The sequence below is a fragment of the Equus caballus genome, chromosome 6 (genome assembly GCF_041296265.1).
Source record: "Equus caballus isolate H_3958 breed thoroughbred chromosome 6, TB-T2T, whole genome shotgun sequence".
In the NCBI taxonomy this organism is placed as follows: domain Eukaryota; kingdom Metazoa; phylum Chordata; class Mammalia; order Perissodactyla; family Equidae; genus Equus; species Equus caballus.
The window spans coordinates 19,796,053-19,817,915 of NC_091689.1; the positions used below are offsets into that span (position 1 = coordinate 19,796,053).

General features: G+C 39.4%; 1 protein-coding gene across 10 annotated transcripts in view; it reads left to right on the forward strand.

Moving 5' to 3' along the window:
• GIGYF2 (GRB10 interacting GYF protein 2) overlaps nt 1-21,863 on the forward strand; it is a 133,245-nt gene that overhangs the window by 23,355 nt on the left and 88,027 nt on the right. For all 10 annotated transcript variants that reach the window (XM_014740389.3, XM_070269477.1, XM_014740390.3 and 7 more), the window contains 3 exons: nt 2,322-2,405; nt 19,736-19,865; nt 20,795-20,890. In XM_014740389.3, the coding sequence (XP_014595875.2) occupies nt 2,365-2,405; nt 19,736-19,865; nt 20,795-20,890 (267 nt within the window). In that variant the 5' untranslated portion in view covers nt 2,322-2,364. The remainder of the gene's footprint in view (nt 1-2,321; nt 2,406-19,735; nt 19,866-20,794; nt 20,891-21,863) is intronic.

Here is a 21,863-nt window from a genome sequence, read left to right on the forward strand (position 1 = left end):
TTGAAATGGTAAAAACGCTCCTTCAAGATGTTTGTATTTCAACAAAATCTTACTGTTGATGTAGTCTCTACAGGTCTGTTTATTAGTCAGGTAGGTCCACATACTTTTTAAAAGTACACTGAATTGATTTATACTAAATGAGGCCACAGGGCTAATTTGTAAGCAGTATACCTGTCTTAATTTACAGTGGATGTCTTACCTGGGGTCTGATCATCACTACCTTGACGAGTCATTTCAGTTGGGATGTACCATAATTTAATTGAATCCAGCATGCCTCCATTGTGAGATTCCTCAGTTTATGTATTACTAAGAAAGAAATCATAGGGCGGGCGAAGTAAATTCTGTCACAGAGTTCTTTTAAACTGATTTAGCAGTTAAGTCTGGTAGACTTTTATTGTGTGGTATGGGTTCTCATCAATTTAAAATTCAGTGATTTGGTGCTTGTGAAGATCTTCAGAGCAATCTAATCTGTTTAATTTTTCCCTCTTTAAATACTTCAGGGCTGCTGCATGTGGCCACGTGGCTTGTGCCATGTCAAGTCTCAGTAGCAAACCATAACAGGCTTCGTCTGGGTGTGTTTTTTTTCTTTCTCAGGTTCTGTGAAGCACTTGCAATCCTTTCTCCAATGAGGAGTTGGTGCACTAATATCCCCTGGCCGTATTTTCTTTCCTTTCTATTACACAATAACATTTCATCTCAATTTAGGATCATATTATAATCTTTTGAAGACTTTTAAGCAGCAGGTAGAAATGGGTACTAGCGACAACACAGTTGAAAGGATGACTGAGCAGCTATGACCAAGTTTTACCCTTGTGCAGACAGTGACAACTGTGACACAACTCCCATCAGACCAGTAGCATTTGTAACTTGGTATTTTTGATTAAAATGCTTTCTAATTTCAGAGAGGTTAAAATGTGAAAGAACGTGTGTCTGATTTTTTTTTGCATCATCAGTTGCTTAAGAGATAGGGAGGGGGGCACTAAGTTGATCTCAGCTTGAGTCTGGTGTGCATGCTGCAGGGAATCAGGGTTAAGTTGAACATAGGAATCTCCCTGGAGCCCACATGGTTGATAGAGGGCTAGAAATATCTTCCAGGAGCGGGGCAGATAAATGATTATGGCTGTTAGCACACTTTCATTTTGCCTTTTCTGCATTTTAAACCAATTTCTGGTTTATTATTCTTAGACCTTTTAAATAAAATTAACAGGGTGATGTGATGTATCTTGGAGAGATTTGCAGTATCTTTACACTGCTTACAATATTCTTCATTTTCTAAGCTCTGATATCTTTTTTGGCTTTATTGAGACATTATTGACATATAACATTGTATAAGTTTAGGTGTGCAGTGTGTTGATTTGATACATTTCTATATTGCAGTATAATTACCACCATAGCCTTACCTAACACCTCCATCCCGTCACATAATTACCATTTGTTTTTTGTGGCAAGAACATTTAAGATTTACTCTTCAGCAACTTTCAAGTGTATAATACAGTATTGCTAGCTATAATCTCCGTGCTGTACGTTAGCTCCCTAGATTTTGCTGATCTTATAACTGGAAGAGTTTATACCCTTTGACGAATATCTCCTCCTTTCTCCTACTTTCTAACCACTGGTAACCATCACTTGACTCTCTGTTTCTCTGAATTTGGCTTTTTTAGATTCCACATGTAGGTAATGTCATACAGTATTTGTTTTTCCCTGTCTGACTTATCTCACTTTAAGGTCTGATATCTTGAAATTGCTTTTGAAGGGTCACTTATGAAACTCATTAGCTTATTATTTTAATTTGATGGTCCAAGATAATTTTTTAAAGAATCACTAGAACATAAAGTGCTAAGCAGAAAGTAGGGAAAATTGTAATGGAAGCTGTCAGATAGGTAAGGTGGAGATGTGTTATTTTAAGAATCTTTGATGTACGTCTTGGTGATGGGAGGCCATTTCAAGGGAGTAATTTAAATTAAAATATAAAGCTATTACCCTTCATTCACTCCCCATTGCTCTAAGGCTAAAGAAGAAAATCCTTAATTTGGTTCCTAGCTCCCTGCATGGTCAGCTCCCACCAGTCTCACCAGCTTCTTCTCGTACTATGCCTCCTTTCCCCCAATAAACATCAAAAGATGATGAATTAGAATGTGAGGGTGGCTTTATTCATTTCACTTTGCCTGCTGTATTGTCATAAACAGGGAGTCAGAACTCTCATTCTGTTGACTCTGGTTGAGAGGAACATAAGCAAAACATACTCTTGAGCTATTCTTTCTGGGCTAGAATTCTGCATTTAATCCTCACTAACTGTATGGAGATATTTTTCTCTTTAACAGATTTCTCCACAAATAAAAATCTATTGTAAAAATACGGAAAAGAATGGCAGCGGAAACGCAGACGCTGAACTTTGGGCCTGAATGGTGAGTTTTCAGAATTTCATCCTGTTTGATACCGGATGACTAGTATGGGAGTAAGACATTTGTACAGGTGTTGGGTGGTTTATAAATGTGCATGTTTTTCAGACTTTGCTTTGTGTGCCTGTTTGAAAACAATGTAACTAGTCTAGGAGTAAATTATATTTGGTTGATCACTGCATTCTGTACTCTATTTAAAAAATTTTCTTGGTCTGATTTTGTAATGATAATGGAATTAAAACTCCCCACAGTCCCAACACCCTAGCAAATGATTTACTTTTATGGTTGCACCCTTGTATAGGTGCATATACAATTTTATATATGTAACATTTTTATGTGTGTATGTTTTCTGCTACAGTGTTGCTTTGTGAATGCTGTTCATAGACTTACTTGAAAAATAGTTTTTATTGAATTATTGTTTGAATTTTAGTTTATCGATGGGCTAGGCAGGTGGTCTAGAATTATACTGGCTATTAACAGTGGCCCATCTGGGATTGGTGTAGCATAATAACAATTAATTGACCTTTGAGTCTCTTACAGATGTGTTTGGACCCCGAATATGGAATTCTCATGGAATTTTGAGATCCATCAAATTGTAGTGTGACTTCCCCCAACCCTCCTTCCTTTTTCCCCAAAGTTGGTGATTGAAGATCCTCTCATCAGTGGCATGAATAATGATAGTTGTTTTTTCCATTCAAACCTTGAACTGGAGGCAGTATATAAAGTAGATAAATTGGAATCGTGTCTTAAGCATTCTTGATTGTTTCAGATGGTGGTGGTTTGATAAGTGATGCAGACTCCTTGTAGTAACTTCTTATTTGAGAGCTCTTATTAACTTACCTTATGATATTTATTTATTTTATATGTGACTCCTAAATTTTCTTGGCCCTTATAGCTAGCATTTGGAGACTGAGGAGGAATCACTATTTGAAGTTCTGAGAACTGATGAACTCATCTTTTGAGAGTTTATTTTGGAAATGTTGGCTTAAGTAATGCTGCACCTGTTTTAGTTATTATTTTATATTTTAAAAACAATATTCTAATTACCAAATCAATATGTTTCTAGAAAAATTAGAAATTACAAGTAAGTCAGAAAAAGATAGAATTACCATAATTTCGGCACTCATGATAACCACTGTAAATACATTGGTGTGTGTTTCCAGGTGGTTTTATGTATGCTTGTTTGTGTATATACATTTATTTTCACAAAAATGAGATCATACTGTACATTCAATTTCAATTTTGTAACCTGCTTTTAAAACATAACCACATCAAAACCAGCTTTTTTATCAATAAATATTTTATTTTAAATGGTTGCATTGTATGATGTATCATCATTTATTTAACTGGTCTTTTAGATGTAGCTTATATAGGATGTTCTCAGTTTTTCATTACTATAAAAATATTTTTTGTGAACATTCTTGTAGTTAAATCTTTTTTATTTATTTATTTATTTATTTATTTATTCTTGAGGAAGATTAGCCCTGAGCTAACTGCTGCCAGTCCTCCTCTTTTTGCTGGAGAAGATTGGCCCTGAGTTAACATCCATGCCCATCTTCCTCTGCTTTATATGTGGGACACCTACCACAGCACGGCTTTTGCCAAGCGGTGCCATGTCCGCACCCGGGATCCGAACTGGCGAACCCCGGGCCGCCGAGAAGTGAAATGTGCACACTTCACCGCTGCGCCACCAGGCCGGCCCCAGCTTATAGTTAAATCTTTATTCACATCTTACTAACTTCCTTTATCAGGTGGATTTAGATTCATATGGCTCACTTTCTAAACCATTTTGTGTGCAGCTCTCTGCCTTTATCTAGACTTTGTAACTGCTTCTCTTTTGTATTTACTCACCCTCTTGTCTCTTTCTTTGTAAAAACATGATTAAAATCATCAGCTAATTTAAGGAAGTTTTTTTTTTTCAATATCCCTGTAGTAAGAAGTAACAAAAAGGCAACACTAGGAATTTAGCCAAAACAAAAGAAAAAAAACTCCTGATGCCTTATACCGTGGGTTGACAAACTATGGCCTGTGGGACTGTAAATAAAGTTTCTGTAAGTAAACTTTTACTGTAACACAGCCACCCATTCGTTTCCATATTACCTGGCTGCTTTCACACTACGGTAGCAAGATTGAGTTAGTTACAACAGAGTCCATCCGGTGCGAAAAGCTTAAACATTTATTCTCTGGCCCTTTACAGAAAAAAGTTTGCTGGCCTCTACCCTAAACCCTGGGTTCCAAAGTCATTTCAGTGTGTCATTGACCCAGTCTATCCATAACGTCTTATACATCCTTTTCATTGGTACTCTGAAGTTTTGTTTGATGGTGTTTTGTTTGATGAGCCCAGAATTTTACACAAAATTTGAATTGAGGTGACTTTGGCAGAGGACAGTTACCAGGACCGTGCTTAAGCAGTAGCTTTACTTAATTGTTACCCTGCAGGCATTGGAGTTTAGGAGCCTTCCCTTAGTCATCTGAAATGCTGATAAACTGGGGAGGTGTAAGCAGGCACATTGCCTTTTTTGTACCAGCTATCAGTATTCCTTCTGGCAAAGGGAGTATGTGAGACCCGTAAGTAACTCAGCCCTGAGCTGGAAAGCTGCAGTATGAATAGAGACTGCTGCTGTGTTTTGCTGCATGTAACACTACAGTCATTGTGAAACTTGGAATAAGCAGCTCTGTCCACAACACTTGAGAATCAAAGCTTAGAGTGATTACATTGAGTCAGTGTGTCACTGAACCATACAGAAACGTTAGTGATACTGTGTTCTGTTTACTAAGACTGTTGTTTTTATGATGACGCAATGATCAATGAACGATGGGCAAAATGAAGAGATTTCTTTATACCTGGGATAGCAGATGGGAGTGCATTAAAAATTATAGTAGAGTCAGACCAGGAATGACTTTAAGCGTGGACTTTTTAAGGTATATCTGTGGAATCATTAGGTCTTAGCCTATCTCTATATTTAGAATAAAGAAATATATTACATAATTGCCAAAGCAGTTTAAAAGGATGTGATAGATTTAATAGAGAAGTAAAACAATTATAGATATGAAACAATAATCTTTACTCAGATGTCATCACCTTAGACCTTTCTCGACCATCTATATAACACCTCCCCTTTACTCCCTATCTCCCTTTTCTGTTTAATTTTTTCTTCATGGTCTGTATCAAAACATAACATGCCAAATATATTACTCCTTTATTTTCTTTATTATTTATATTCCATTCTCCAGTCCCCACTAGACTGTCCACCCCATTGAGGGCAGGTATTTTGGTCTCGATTTTTGTATAGTTTGTTCACTGCTGTAGCTGCAGTGGTTAGCGCATAGTAGGATTCAATAAATAGTTGTGAAATGAATGAATAAATTGTTGGAAAGTAAAGTTGTTTTTAATGTTTTGCTGTTGTAAATATGTATGCACATCCCTGAACAGTTTTGTTTGTATTGCTGATTATTTACTTTGGAATAATTTCTAGGAAGTGGAATTATTAAGTCAAAAGTTTCTTTTTTAAGGTTTTGGATGATACATTAACAGATGGACTACCAGAAAGATTATATGAATTTAATTTCCACCCTTGCCTGTTTAATTCACCCTTGACAAAACACTTCAGTACTACCTTTTTTTTTTTTTTATAGTTTGCTTTCATTTTTTTTATTTATATATTTTTTTATTAATGTTATGATAGATTACAAGCTTGTGAGATTTCAGTTGTACATTTTTGTTAGTCATGTTGTGGGTACACCACTTCCCCCTTCGTACCCTCCCCCCACCCCCCCTTTTCCCTGGTAACCACCGATCAGATCTCCTTCTCAATATACTAATTTCCACCTATGAGTGGAGTCATATAGAGATCGTCTTTCTCTGACTGACTTATTTCGCTTAACATAATGCCCTCGAGGTCCATCCACGTTGTTGTGAATGGGCCAATTTCGTCTTTTTTTATGGCTGAGTAGTATTCCATTGTGTATATATACCACATCTTCTTTATCCAGTCATCAGTTTCTGGGCATGTAGGCTGGTTCCACGTCTTGGCTATTGTAAATAATGCTGCGATGAACATAGGGGTGCAACGGACTCTTGAGATATCTGTTATCAGGTTCTTAGGATAGATACCCAGTAATGGGATGGCTGGGTCATAGGGTATTTCTATTTTTAACTTTTTGAGAAATCTCCATACTGTTTTCCATAGTGGCTGTACCAGTTTGCATTCCCACCAACAGTGTATGAGGGTTCCTCTTTCTCCACAACCTCTCCAACATTTGTCGTTCTTGGTTTTGGATGTTTTTGCCAATCTAACGGGGGTAAGGTGATATCTTAGTGTAGTTTTGATTTGCATTTCCCTGATGATTAGCGATGATGAACATCTTTTCATGTGTCTATTGGCCATATTCATATCTTCTTTTGAGAAATGTCTGTTCATGTCCTCTGCCCATTTTTTGATCGGGTTGTTTGTTTTTTTGTTGTTAAGCAGTGTGAGTTCTTTGTATATTATGGAGATTAACCCTTTGTAGGATAAGTGGCTTGTAAATATTTTTTCCCAATTAGTGAGCTGTTTTTTTGTTTCAATTCTGTTTTCCCTTGCCTTGAAGAAGCTCTTTAGTCTGATGAAGTCCCATTTGTTTATTCTTTCTGTTGTTTCCCTCAACTGAGGAGTTACAGTGTCCGAAAAGATTCTTTTGAAACTGATGTCAAAGAGTGTACTGCCTATATTCTCTTCCAAAAGACTTATTGTCTCAGGCCTAATCTTTAGGTCTTTGATCCATTTTGAGTTTATTTTGGTGTGTGGTGAAAAAGAATGGTCAATTTTCAATCTTTTGCATGTGGCTGTCCAGTTTTCCCAGCACCATTTGTTGAAGAGACTTTCTTTTCTCCATTGTAGGCCCTCTGCTCCTTTGTCGAAGATTAGCTGTCCATAGATGTGTGGTTTTATCTCTGGGCTTTCAATTCTGTTCCATTGATCTGTGGACCTGTTTTTGTACCAGTACCATGCTGTTTTGATCACTGTAGCTTTGTAGTATGTTTTGAAATCAGGGATTGTGATTCCGCCGGCTTTGTTTTTCTTGCTCAGGACTGCTTTAGCAATTCGCGGTCTTTTGTTCCCCCATATGAATTTTAGGATTGTTTGTTCAATTTCTGTGAAGAATGTTCTTGGGATTCTGATTGGGATAGCATTGAATCTGTATATTGCTTTAGGTAGTATGGACATTTTAACTATGTTTATTCTTCCAATCCATGTACAAGGAATGTTTTTCCATCTCTTTATGTCATCGCCTATTTCTTTCAAGAAAGTCTTGTAGTTTTCATTGTATAGATCCTTCACTTCCTTGGTTAAGTTTATCCCAAGGTATTTTATTCTTTTCCTTGCGATTGTGAATGGGATAGAGTTCTTGAGTTCTTTTTCTGTTAGTTTATTGTTAGTGTATAGAAATGCTACTGATTTATGCACGTTAATTTTATACCCTGCTACTTTGCTGTAGTTGTTGATTATTTCTAATAGTTTTTCTGTGGATTCTTTGGGGTTTTCTATGTATAAGATCATGTCGTCTGCAAACAACGAGAGTTTTACTTCTTCGTTACCTATTTGGATTCCTTTTATTTCTTTTTCCTGCCGAATTGCTCTGGCCAGCACCTCCAGTACTATGTTGAATAGGAGTGGTGAAAGTGGGCACCCTTGTCTTGTTCCTGTCCTCAGAGGGATGGCTTTCAGCTTTTGTCCATTGAGTATGATGTTGGCTGTGGGTCTATCATATATGGCCTTTATTATGTTGAGGTACTTTCCTTCTATACCCATTTTACTGAGGGTTTTTATCATAAATCGGTGTTGGATCTTGTCGAATGCTTTCTCTGCATCTATTGAGATGATCGTGTGGTTTTTGTTTTTCATTTTGTTGATGTAGTGTATCACGTTGATTGACTTGCGGATGTTGAACCATCCCTGTGTCCCTGGTATAAATCCCACTTGATCATGGTGTATAATCTTTTTGATGTATTGCTGTAATCGGTTTGCCAAAATTTTGTTGAGGATTTTTGCATCTATGTTCATCAGTGATATCGGCCTGTAGTTCTCCTTCTTTGTGTTGTCCTTGTCAGGTTTGGGGATCAGAGTGATGTTGGCTTCATAGAATGTGTTAGGGAGTTCTCCATCTTTCTCAATTTTCTGGAACAGTTTGAGGAGAATAGGTATTAAGTCTTCTTTGAATGTTTGGTAGAATTCTCCAGAGAAGCCGTCTGGTCCTGGACTCTTGTTTTTGGGGAGGTTTTTGATTACCGTTTCTATTTCCTTACTTGTGATTGGTCTATTCAGATTCTCCATTTCTTCCTGATTCAGTTTGGGGAGATTGTAGGAGTCTAGGAATTTGTCCATTTCTTCCAGGTTGTTCAATTTGTTGGCATATAGTTTTTCATAGTATTCTCTTATGATCTCTTGTATTTCATTGGTATCTGTTGTGATTTCTCCTCTGTCATTCCTGATTTTATTAATTTGCGATTTCTCTCTTCTTTTCTTGGTGAGTCTGGCTAGGGGTTTGTCAATTTTGTTAATTCTTTCGAAGAACCAACTCTTTGTTTCATTGATCCTTTCTATTGTCTTTTTTGTTTCAATATCGTTTATTTCTGCTCTTATTTTTATTATTTCCCTCCTTCTACTGACTCTGGGCCTTGTTTGTTCTTCTTTTTCTAGTTCTGTTAGGTGTCGTTTGAGGTTGCTTACGTGAGCTTTTTCTTGTTTAGTGAGGTGAGCCTGTATTGCGATGAGTTTCCCTCTTCGGACTGCTTTTGCTGCATCCCAAATGATTTGGTATGTCGTGTTCTCATTTTCATTTGTCTCCAGATAATATTTGATTTCTTCTTTAATTTCTTCAATGATCCATTGTTTGTTGAGAAGCGTGTTGTTTAGTCTCCACATTTTTGCACCTTTCTCTGCTTTTTTCTTGTAGTTGCTTTCTAGTTTAATAGCGTTATGATCAGAAAAGATGCTTGATATTATTTCAACTCTCTTGTATTTATTGATGTTTGCTTTGGTTCCCAAAATATGGTCAATCCTTGAGAATGTTCCATGTGCACTTGAGAAGAATGTGTAACCTGCTGTTTTTGGATGAAGTGTTCTATATATATCTATTAAGTCCATCTGGTCTAATTTTTCATTTAATTCTATTATTTCCTTGTTGATTTTCTGTCTGGATGTTCTGTCCATTGGTGTTAATGGTGTGTTGAGGTCCCCTACTATTATTGTATTGTTGTTGATGTCTTCTTTTAGTTCTATTAAGAGTTGCTTTACAAATTTTGGTGCTCCTGTGTTGGGTGCGTATATATTTATAAGTGTTATGTCTTCTTGTTGGAGAGTCCCTTTTATCATTATATACTGTCCCTCTTTGTCTTTCTTTATCTGTTTTGTTTTGAAATCTACCTTGTCTGATATTAGTATAGCGACACCTGCTTTCTTTTGTTCATTATTAGCTTGGAGTATTGTTCTCCATCCCTTCACTCTGAGTCTCTGTTTGTCTTTGGGGCTGAGGTGTGTTTCCTGGAGGCAGCATATTGTTGGATCTTGTTCTTTGATCCATCCTGCCACTCTGTGTCTTTTGATTGGGGAGTTCAATCCATTTACATTTAGAGTGATTATTGAGACGTGGGGGCCTACCACTACCATTTTGTGTCTTGTTTTCCGGTTTTCTTCAGTTTCCTTTGTTTCTCATCCCATGGTTTAATCTGTTCTGATGTAGAGCTGCTACTCTCTGTTGTTGTCCTTCTACTTATCTCCTCTGCTCTTGGTTTTGTAGCCCCTTTCCTTTTTTGGATTTTTCAGGAATGAGGGTTTTCCTGAGGATTTCCTGAAGAGGAGGTTTTGTGGCAATGAACTCCCTTAATTTTTGTTTATCTGGGAAAGTTTTTATTTCTCCATCGTATTTGAAGGATATTTTCGCTGGGTAGAGAATTCTCGGCTGTAGATTTTTGTCCTTCAGATTTTTGAATATATCATTCCACTCTCTTCTAGCCTGTAAAGTTTCTGCTGAGAAATCTGCTGATAGCCTGATGGGGGTTCCTTGGTAGGTTAGTTTCTTTTGCCTGGCTGTCCTTAATATTTTCTCCTTGTCGTTGACTTTTGCTAGCTTCACTACTATATGCCGTGGAGTTGGTCTTCTTGCATTGATAAAGTTTGGAGATCTATTGGCTTCTGTCACCTGAAGATCCATCTCCCTCACCAGATTTGGGAAGTTCTCAGCCATTATTTCTTTGAATAGGTTTTCTGCCCCTTTCTCCTTCTCTTCTCCCTCTGGTATACCTATAATCCTTACGTTGCATCTCCTAATTGTGTCTGATAATTCTCAGAGAGTTTCTTCATTTCTTTTAAGTCTTGCTTCTCTCTCCTCCTCTGCCTGCAGCAATTCTATATTGCCATCTTCCAAATTGCTAATTCTTTCCTCCATATTATCGGCCCTACTGTTCAGAGCATCTAGATTTTTCTTAATCTCCTCTATTGTGTTCTTCATTTCCAATATTTCTGTTTGGTTCTTCTTTATCGTATCAAACTCTTTTGTGACATAGCTCCTGAACTCGTTGAGTTGTCGGTCAGAATTCTCTCTTAACTCATTGAGAATCCTAATGATGGCTGTTTTGAAGTCATCATCATTTAGGTTATATATCTCATTTTCTTTGGGATTGTTTTCTGTGTATTTGTTACTTTCTTTCTGTTCTGGAGATTTAATGTATTTTTTCATATTGCTTGATGATGTTGATTTGTGCCTCCGCATGGAGATAGAGTTTAGTTGCTCCTTTCACTTGTTTCAGCTGCTGCGGTGGGGGGAGCAGCTGTTTATACTTCACCAACCAGGAACCCTGTCCGTAGTTGCTAACTGGGCCTGGGCCCCTCTTCGTAGCCACAGTGGCCCTTTGGATTCCCTCCTCTGCCGTGGGGGCCGTCACAGGGGGGCTTCAGGCTGCAGGTGCCTACTGTTGTTGCCCACCTAGATGCGCTCTCTCCTTGGGGTCTGCAACGGTGTTATGGGCTTTTCCAGCGGCCAGGGGTGGGATCACTTATATTTGTCGCTCCGTTGCTGTCGGCACCCACCAAATCTCACTTGTCCTCTATGGGTCACAGGAGAGCTATTGGCATCTTCTACAGTCTGTGGTTAGTACACCTAGCTATGCTGCTTTTGCCCTGGGGTCTTCCAGCCTTGTGGCTGGCGGCTGGGTGCCTTCTACTGGTGCTGTGCAGAGGCTTTCCCTAAGGCTGCTGTGAGCCTGTAGGGTTTCCCCCTAGGCTACTAAGCTGGGTCTCTGGAACTCTCTCCAGCCCCAGTCCTCTCCGAGATCTCCGGCAATCCCTAGCCTCACGGGGTGGGCAACGGCAGCTGGGGGTCGCCCCGCCCTCTGGGATTCTCTCCGGGCCTCTCCCGGAGCCCTGAATGCTGGGCGTGGCCCCTCTGCTAATGGCAGACAGAGAGTTTTGTCTGCTGCCTGGCGGAGCTCCGGCGCTTCCCCTCCGGGTCGCCGAACCGGCCTTTGAAAGTTCCCCCGCCCCGGTCCTCTCTGAGATCTCTGGCAATCCCTAGCCCCACGGGGCGGGCAACGGCAGCTGGGGGTCGCCCCGCCCTCTGGGATTCTCTCCGGGCCTCTCCCGGAGCCGTGAGTGCTCAGCGTGGCCCCTCTGCTAACGGCACACAGAGAGTTTTGTCTGCTGCCCGGGCGGAGCTCCGGCGCTTCCCCTCCGGGTCGCCGAACCGGCCTTTGAAAGTTCCCCCAGCCCCGGTCCTCTCCGAGATCTCCGGCAATCCCTAGTCCCACGGGGCGGGCAACGGCAGCTGGGAGACCTCCGTGCCCTCCGTGTCTCTCTCTGGGACCCTCCGGGCGCCTCGAGCACCAGGCTGGGTCTCCCCGCCAATGGCGGGGAGAGACTCTCCCCGCGGGCTCAGGTGTGCAACTCCAAAGTTTCCCTCTGCGTTTAGGAGTAATTGCGGGGGGTTTAGGTAGGGTTCTGGTCACCTGTTTCCACCGTCGCTCCTCTGTTGTGTTCTCGCTCCTGCCCTAGATGTGTGTGGATCCTCTGGGGGCGTCCGTTGGAAGAAAGCCGCTTGCGGGTACTAGGCTGCCCGTCGGGGTCGGAGAGTTTTCACCTATTTCCACATCCTCCCGGAGGAAAGTCCATCCGCCTTCCGATGTATAGTCGCGTGGGTGTCTCAGACGTCCTGAGATGCTGTCTGGATATCCTTTGTCAAGCGATAAGTGTCCAAATAATTGTAGACTCGAAGGGCGAGAGACAAAGAGGACTACTCACGGCGCCATCTTGGCTCTCCCCCTTTCCACTTCAGTGCTACCTTAAGAAAAAATTTTTTTTAGTTCTAAATCTGGTAGATTTAGCTTTTTTAGAATTTTTTGTTGGTAGTCCCAGTAACAAAATAAGTCAAGCTCATTCCAGAAAACCTTGGAGGAAACAACAGTATAAAAAGAAAAGATCTAAGTTACACTTAGTTGTGCTACCCAAAGAACCACTGCTAACTTTTTGTTTGTTTCCCCCTATTCTTTTTTCTTTGCAGATGTTTGTATGTATACCTCAAGACATTTTAAAAACAAAACAAATTCATTATACTTGTTTTATTTATTTTTTTCATTTTGAGGATCAAAAATTTTAGAAAAATCTAGATAATAAAGGAATTTATTATAGGGGAATAATTGCAGCCAGTTACCTGGCTTTGTGGGGCAGGAGCCAAGGAACCTCCTTTGGAGCTTCCTCTGTTTCGTCTCAGTGGCCTTAGGAAGTTTTCCCAGGTCTCTCCTTTCAAAAAAGGGTGAGGCACTTCTCTTTCTCCTGAAGCACTTTGCATATACCTATGGTAAAGTAGTCATGACTTTGTGGTGTGTCTCTTTATGTGTTTACCTTACTCAGAAAAGAACCAATTGCATTAAGAAAGGCACTGTATTTCTCAGTTTTGGTGAGCCTGATGTTTAACTTAGTGTGCTGCACGTAGGCATTTAGTAAATGTTGAATGAAGGCATTCAAACCTTATGGGAGGGAAATCGGGGCAAGAGAATGCAAATCTGAGATGGTTAGGTTACTAGCCATAATCTTTATGGAGTTGTGGGGAAAATGAGAGATGTTCTGGAGGAGGGAATGCATTAATAGTCCCAGTTTTCAGAAAGAGTAAAAGATGTCTATGTGATCTGAAGGGATAGTAAATTAGGTGTTATCCAAGGGTGTATTTTAGAAGAGAATATTAAGATTCATTTAGAAAACATTTTATCAAGTGCCTCGTATGTTTTGTGTCTTGAGTTAGATGCCATTAGGCAACAAGAAGAAAAGGACATGGTACCTACTTTTGAATTATTTAGTGGAGAAGCTGACACTAAATAATTTCACTATAATGTCAGTGCTGTAAAGGAAGTATAATGCAAATAAAGGATATTCAGCTGCTTATTTGATGCCTGTAGGTTTCTTATCCTTCATACTTTTCCAAAACTGAGCTCATGAGTTTTGCCCTTTTTATTTCATCTTAATATCACAGTGTGCCCGTTCACTCAAGCCAAAAGTCTAGGAGTTATCTGAGATATTTTCTTTTACTTCTCTGTCCCTGCATAATCCATCACAATGTTGTATCAATTTCATCTCCAAAATCTCTTGAATATGTTCATTTCTCTCCATTTTCATTGCCGCTACCCTAGTGTAAGCCATGACTGTCTCTGACATAAACTGTTGGAGCAGTGGCCTCCTGATGTTTCCTGGCTTCCATTCTTAACTTTCCTTCTAATTATTCTCCCCACAGCAGCCAGAGTAATCTTAAAATGTAGATTGGATCAAGTTTTCTCCAGAATCCTTCGATAGCTATATGTCCATTTGTATGACTATTGAGTTGATGAGCTTTTTCTTCCACTCGGCAGTTAGTCCTATGAAGGCTAGGCAGGTACTTGTGTCTAGCCAAGGCCCCGAGAATCTAGATCTCTCTCCTTTTCTCCCTTTTGCTCGCTTTCTGGTCTCCCATCTCCCTCATTTTGTCTCTCTTCTCTTCCATCTCATCCTTTGCACTTAACCTCTCTTCTCCCCAGCAGTCCCGCCATCCCTGCCGGTGAAAATGCTTAGAAAAAATATTCCTAACAGCAGAAAGGGCATGTGTAAAGACAAGGGGGCAAGAAACTGCAGGTTTAAGAGAGGGACTCCAAGAGGTTTGCCTTTACTGTAATGTGAAGTGTGGGAGAGATGAGCTTGGAGATGGCCCTTCTATGTTAAGAAGCTTTGATTTTATTTGATTATGGTATGCCAGTGAAGAATTGTTAACAAGGGAGCATTTTATTCAGATTTGCATTTGAAATGAACAACTTGTAGTGTGGAGGATGGACTATGACTAGTTAGATCCTTTAGGATGCTGTTGCAGCAGTACAGGTAGGAAATAGTCGATCAGGGCATGGCTTGAGAGATTTAGAATTTAACACTGGTGGGACATAGTAATTGGGTATGGCAGATGGTAGAAAGTGAGGAGTAAAGGATGATTCCTAGACTCTTAATCCAGTGGCTGAGTAGATGATGGTATCCTCACCTGCCTTTGGGAATACAGTCATGTGCTGTATAACGACGTTTCGGTCAATAATGGGCTGCATGTACAACAGTGGTCCCATGAGATTAGTACCATATAGCCTAGGTGTGTAGTAGGTTCAACCATCTAGGTTTGTGTAAGTACACTCTGATGTTCGCACAACGAGGAAATCCCCTAACACATTTCTCAGGACATATCCTGTCATTAAGTGATGCATGACTGTACAGGTGATGAAGGGGGTTGGGATGAATAAGCTGATGAGTAGGGTTTTTGGCATTGTATGAAAGCTTGACTCTTTAGGGGAGAGGTCAATATGGAATTGAGAATCATGAGCTTACACAGAAGTACTGTTTGATTCCCACACCTTCATATGTCTACATTGACATTCTAAATTGCTTTTATAAGCTGAAGTTTGGATTTTGGACAGTAGTTAACAAGTGAAGATTTTGGGCTATCGTGGGGTTTTAGAAGCCCCACTGGGCCTTCTGTGTTAAACAGATCTCAGTGTGGCCAGGAAGATGAAGGAATAAGAATAGACAATTTTCCCTTGGATGTAGTGTTGTGCTTATTGATGAACTTTGCTAGACCAGAGGAGCAGTAGGGGAGAAGCCAGGTTGCATTGGCTTTTGGAGTGACTGGGAAGTGAGGACATGGAGACATTTCTGAAATGAAGAGGAAAGATGAGCACTGCACATAGCTGGAGGAGGATGCTGCATCAAAGGAGTTTTAAACCACTCTTAGATACAGTATTTAGAGACTTGAGAGGAAAGCAAATAGGGATTGAGTTTCTGTGAGAGACGGTTGTATGGAGTGAGATCTTAGAGGCGGTAAAAATCAGTGGTGGGCTTTTAGGGAGGGCTATTACCCAAATATCTGTAGGTGAAGAGGGACTTGGAATAGGATTTGTTGATTATTGAGTAGAGCACAACCACTATCCTAATTCAGGCTGCCGTCTTCTCTTAGTTTGAATTACTCTCAGCTTGCCTTGGCCTGTTCTCTTTACAGTAGCTGGAGGAACCTCTTGAAAATGCACTCTGGTCATGTTACTCTTAATAGGTTTGGTGCCTGTAAGAAGTGTTCTGTCCCTAACATTGGAAAGCCTTTGAGGAGGGTTCACTGGAAGGGACCCAGAATGGTGAGTGGATTTGAAACTCGTGAGGAACGGAGGAAGAAAGTAGGGATGTTGAGCCGTGAGGAGGCTAAAGTCTCTGGTTTCTATTTGCCGATACTGGAATGATGTTCACTTGAAAGAGGGCTTAGATGAGCCCTCTAGTGGTAGAAACTATTGGGGAGCATGTTGGGTCAGTATAAGAAAAATATCTTAAAATAATTTGTAAAAATATGTACGTATATTTTACAACTAATGTTTGGCAGAATAATCATTGGCCATTTTAAATAAAAAGTTGAGACCTCATTGTTGGAAAGATCTTGGTCTTTTTAGTCGTAAAAATCCAGGTTTGAATCTTTGTTCTGCTGGCTGTGACTGTGGGCAAGTTGTTTAACCCTCGGTTTCATTTTTCTCATCTGTTTTATTGGAGTTGTTGTGAAGCTTAAATGAGATTAAATGAAGTAATGTGTATGTAAAATTCCAAGTCTTGGTTCTCAGTGGATATTAGTTCCACTTTTTCAAAGAAAAAGTTGGAAAGAGTCCAACTTTACATGAATTTGGTGGAAAGCAGTTTCTTGGAAGGTCCTTCAGTGGTAGAAGGATTGCTCCTTTGTGGGCATGTTGTTTTCTTACGTAGTTTTTAACTTGTTTTATAGGAGTTGGACTAAATGACCTCTAAGTCTGAGAATAATTGGAAAGAAGACAAAAGACCAACCCAGTAGCAATGAGCACACCTAGCACCGTGGTCTTTATATATACTAAAGATTGTGTATATACAAAGATTGTGGTCTTTATATATACTAAAGAGACTCAGGCTCCCTGGAGAAATGGTTGCTTCTGGGTCTGAGGCAAGAAATAATACAAGCTGAGCCTGGAACATTTTGACATACCAGATAGAAAAGAAGCTGTTAAAGACTACTAGGGTTGTGTCAAAAGGACCCAGGAGTCAACCTGAAGAGTCTCTCACTGTTCGAAGATGAGACAGTTTGAGCATTGTGAAGAATAATTGCAGTGAATTGAAATACACTAATGAAAAATAATTTGTTACCGTTGGAGGATGCAAGTCATTATTTTGAAAACTGATAAATAAGAAAGAATAAAGACTTTTTTCTTTCCTTTCCTATATGAACTACACTATTGGGTAACAATACCAAATATTATAAGAGGGAAGTTTCTCTTTGTAGAAATAATCCAGCTAATAAATAAAGAAGGGATGATAGAATAAAGTCACCCTGAAACCATAGTGAACTTGGGGATCTAAACATCGGTCTTCAGGGACTGCCAGCCTCATAAAATCAACCGGGCAGTCTGTGCCTTCTGGTGGATACGCATCACCACGTGGAAATCTTGCCAAATCTGATCAGGTCTTGACATCCAGTCACCAATTTATGAGAAATGCAGAGAACTGAGAGACGTGTTAAACTGTATCACAGAGAAAATCAGCGAAATCCAGACTTAAAAAAAATCCTTATCCTTTAGAGATAACATTTTGAAATTTTTACAGATGAAATAACTTTACTTCAAAGATAAAATAATTACTTTCAAAAAATCTTCAATGCCAAAGATTTCCTTCAAAATAATATAAGTGGAGGGTTTGATGGGGCGGTAGCAGGAGCAGGGTTGGCCATGGATTATTGGGTTGGAGGCTGGGTGTTTGGTACACTGGAGTTCGTTATGTTCTTGGTACTTTTATTTATGTTCAAAATGTGTGTAATGTTAAAAAGAAATAAGTGGAGACAGTAGGTAGAAACATTGAAAAAAACCCCTGCAGCCTCACTTTACTAATACATATTTTTTTTGTATTACTTTCTTCATGTAAACACATTTTTATATTTATTATGCATATACTATTTTTTCTGCCATTTTTGAATACTATGCAAGTATTTACTGTGCTTGGCCTTTTTATTTTTTAATGTGTGATTAGTAGATCATTCCCCTCTTTTTTGCTTTTGTGAGTAAAACTTAGCAATTTGGGGGGTATAGTTTAATGCTTCTGTGGAATTTTCCTTTGGGCAGAACTGCTGCATTAAAGCACCGTGGTCCCTTTTACCCTTCGTATCTCTTACTTATAGACTTCGGGCAGCCCGCAGATATCAACTACTCCCGAAAGTAGTTTTCCCACTTGCTGTTGAACACAGTGTTGCAGTAGGATCTTACTCTTGCCATTTTTTGCTGAGGTCCCCACCCCCATCTTTTTTTAATAAAAACATCTTATAAAATTAAACAAGAAGTTCCCCAGTTCCATTTGTTAGAGAGAACTGCTATTACCAGCTTAGAGTATATATATGTTTTTTTCTTCTTAGCAGTAAATACAGCTTTTGTATTTTTTCTGTTTGTACTTCACTCTTGACTACATTTTCTGATTCTCTAAACTGATCATTAATTGCTTTCATTAAATGGATTATGAAATATTGCAGGCATATAAAAGTATAAATTGTAATGAACATCCATGTATGCAGCACCAAGCTGCAAAAAACATTGTAGGAATAATAAAAGCACCCTTTATACTCTCCTTCCCTTTGCAGATACAAACTTATCCTGAATTTTGTATTTGCCAATTCATGTTTGTTTCTATGCTTTTACTATGTTTTTTTATGTGTTCTTAAACAGTATAAACCTATTTGAAGGTTTATATGTATTATATAAAAGTATCTTTTTATAAGCTTCTGTATTTTTCTTTTTCTTCTTTTTCTTTTCTTTTTTTTTGAGGAAGATTAGCCCTGAGCTAACTGCTGCCAATCCTCCTCTTTTTGCTGAGGAAGACTGGCCCTGAGCTAACATCTGTGCCCATCTTCCTTTACTCTGTATGTGGGATGCCTACCACAGCATGGCGTGCCAAGTGGTGCCATGTATGCACCCGGGATCCAAACTGGGGAATCCCGGGCCGCCAAAGTAGAACGTGTGCACTTAACCGCTGTGCCACCGGGCCGGCCCATGTATTTTTCTTTTTCATTTGTATAGCGTACTTTGTTAAATATTTTATTAAATCTTACCAAGTCATTCTTTGAAGTGGTCGTTCCAATTTATAATCCTACAAATGCTATTTGAGAATTGTTTTACTTCCTTACTAACAGCTGGTAAAGTCAGATTTATTAATTTTTATTAATCTAATGGGTGTAAGGTGATAGCTCACTTTTGTTTTAATCACGTTACTTTTATAATTTTGAAAAAAGCGTCCCCTCCTCACCTTCCAAGCTTCTCAGGGACATGCCATGATACCTTTTAAGTTAAAGAATTGCGACTTGGTTGTCTAGTTATTTCTCAATAAGCTGTTCTCGTGCTGTGACAGCATGTTGTATTAAAGCTAAAATCTTTGATACTTTGAAATAATGGGATTTTTCTGGGGTTTTTTTTGAGCAGGATTAGCTCTGAGCTAACTGCTGCCAATCCTCCTCTTTTTGTTGAGGAAGACTGTCCCTGAGCTAACATCCATGCCCATCTTCCTCTACTTTATATGTGGGATGCTTACCACAGCATGGCTTGCCAAGTGGTGCCATGTCCACACCCAGGATCCGAACCAGCGAACCCCGGGCCGCCAAAGTGGAACGTGTGCTCTTAACCGCTGTGCCACCGGGCCACCCCCTCTTTCTGTTCTTTTAAAGAACTAAAGTGAAGATTTTTATAGTATATTATATAAAAATAGAAAGTCCATAGTGCCACAATATTTGACGCTACATTTTTATATTCTGTCTCTTTCCTGTTCTAGGCTCCGAGCTCTGTCCAGTGGTGGGAGCATTACATCCCCTCCTCTGTCTCCCGCATTGCCGAAGTATAAATTAGCAGACTATCGTTATGGCAGAGAAGAAATGTTAGCACTTTTCCTTAAAGACAACAAGGTAAGAAAGTAGGAACGAGTTCAGAATTATGAATAAGATTTCAGGGTATGTGCAGTGATGTATTGGTATATGAACTACCCATGGTTTTTCTCTCTATCTTACCTTTTTTCCTGCTTTGAAACCTGCAGTAGTTAAGAGAGGCTTTTCTAAGTATAGTGTACTCTGTATATTTTAGAGAAGACCTGAGATTTCATTACAGGAGTAGAAAGCTTCATGGAAACAGAATAGTCAGCGCTTAATACTTTGTCAGCTAATTTCCTCTCTACCTCTTTCATGTCTCTCTATCCCAGCTTGATGGCTGAGACAGGAAGAATTTCTCCTTTCTTTATCGCACCTCTCATTCTTTCTACCTAGGAGTGAGGAGTGAGAAGAGTTGCTGCTTCTCTTGTTCTTTCCCTTTTTGAGTTAAATATAAAAATTTTAGTGGAGTGAGGATGTTAAATGTGATGTTATATTTGTGTCACTTATAAATGATTAAAACTCAAACAGTGTAAAGTATGCTTTTATTATGTGACTAGTGAGAAATATTTTCTATTTTTTAAATATACTCTTTAATTTTATTAATGGATTCAGAATCTCAGATTTTAATGAAGGACAGATAAAATTTCTTATAAAACTCTCCTCACCACCTCTATGTAGAGTTAAATGTGGTGATCTTTACTCTTCGACTGTGCCCTGTAGAATACCAGAGTTAGTGCTATGTATCAGATCCGAAAATGGTAGTCTGATGTGAGGACAGGGAGGGTGACTGGGGTGGTTGTTATTTGACCCTCTCAGAATGTGTAAGTACCACTGAAGTTAATTGGCTGAATAAGCTACATATTTATAACGTATTTATGATAATCAGCATCAGATAGACAGAAGAGTGTTTCTCTTCTTGTAATTGGAGGGATAGCATCAATCTGATGGTCTTGTGTTTGGTCACACAGATACCTTCAGATCTTCTCGATAAAGAATTTCTGCCTATCCTACAGGAGGAGCCCCTGCCACCGTTGGCTCTTGTACCCTTTACAGAAGAAGAACAGGTTTGTGCCTAGCTTTGAGCCCCAGGTCAAACCCTTGTTCCTTCCCACTGAGGCATGAAAATGGAAAGCTATTCCTACGTAGGCCCCAATACGTAGGCCCTAAGGAGTATTCTGTATCCCCACAGGTCTGCTTTCTTCTCTTTCTTACTATGTGGATGCCTCTCTCTCAGCTGATTCGACTCTGCTTTAGATCTGAAACTGTTGAGTGTTATGTAGTGATGAACGTGTCTGGGTCCTTAAGGACTATGTGAACCATCCCTTGTAACTTATTTGACTGGAGAGAAAGAGTTATTTTGGGGGAAGGGGGTCTTTTCAGAAGTAGTTGGCGACCTGAATTCTCACCAATGCGTTCTGCCACTAAAGGATGATGTAGAGCTTGAGCTGAAGATGTGGTTAAGAATGTGCTCTTCTGTCACCAGTTGTTTTTATGATAGTGTGAGAAAGTTAGATTTTTGGGCTGGAAAGTAGCAGATTTTGTGTTGTCCTTTTCTGGTTCACTATGTCCAAAGATAAATAATAAATTGTGATTGTATTAAAATGGAAAAATAAGAGCTTTGTCGGAATGCTGGAATGTCACTTTGGAGAATCATCATCACTATTTTTTTTTTAAAAAACAACTTTATTGAGACGTAATTCACATGCCATAAAATTTACGCTTTTAAAGCATGCAATTCACTGTTTTTTAGTATATTCACAGAGTTGTATAACTGTCACCACTATCTGTTTTCATCATTACTTTTTCTGACAACTCTGGATGTTTCCTCTACACTTACCGTATTTTGCATGAGGAAGTCACTCTATGAAGAAAGAAAAGTTTATTAAAAGAACTCTGCTGGGTGGTGCAACAGTTAAGCTCATGGACTCTGCTTCAGCAGCCTGAGGTTTGCTGTTTCGGATCCAGGGCATGGACATATGCACCACTTATCATGCCATGCTGTGGCAGGCGTTCACATATAAAATAGAGGAAGGTGGG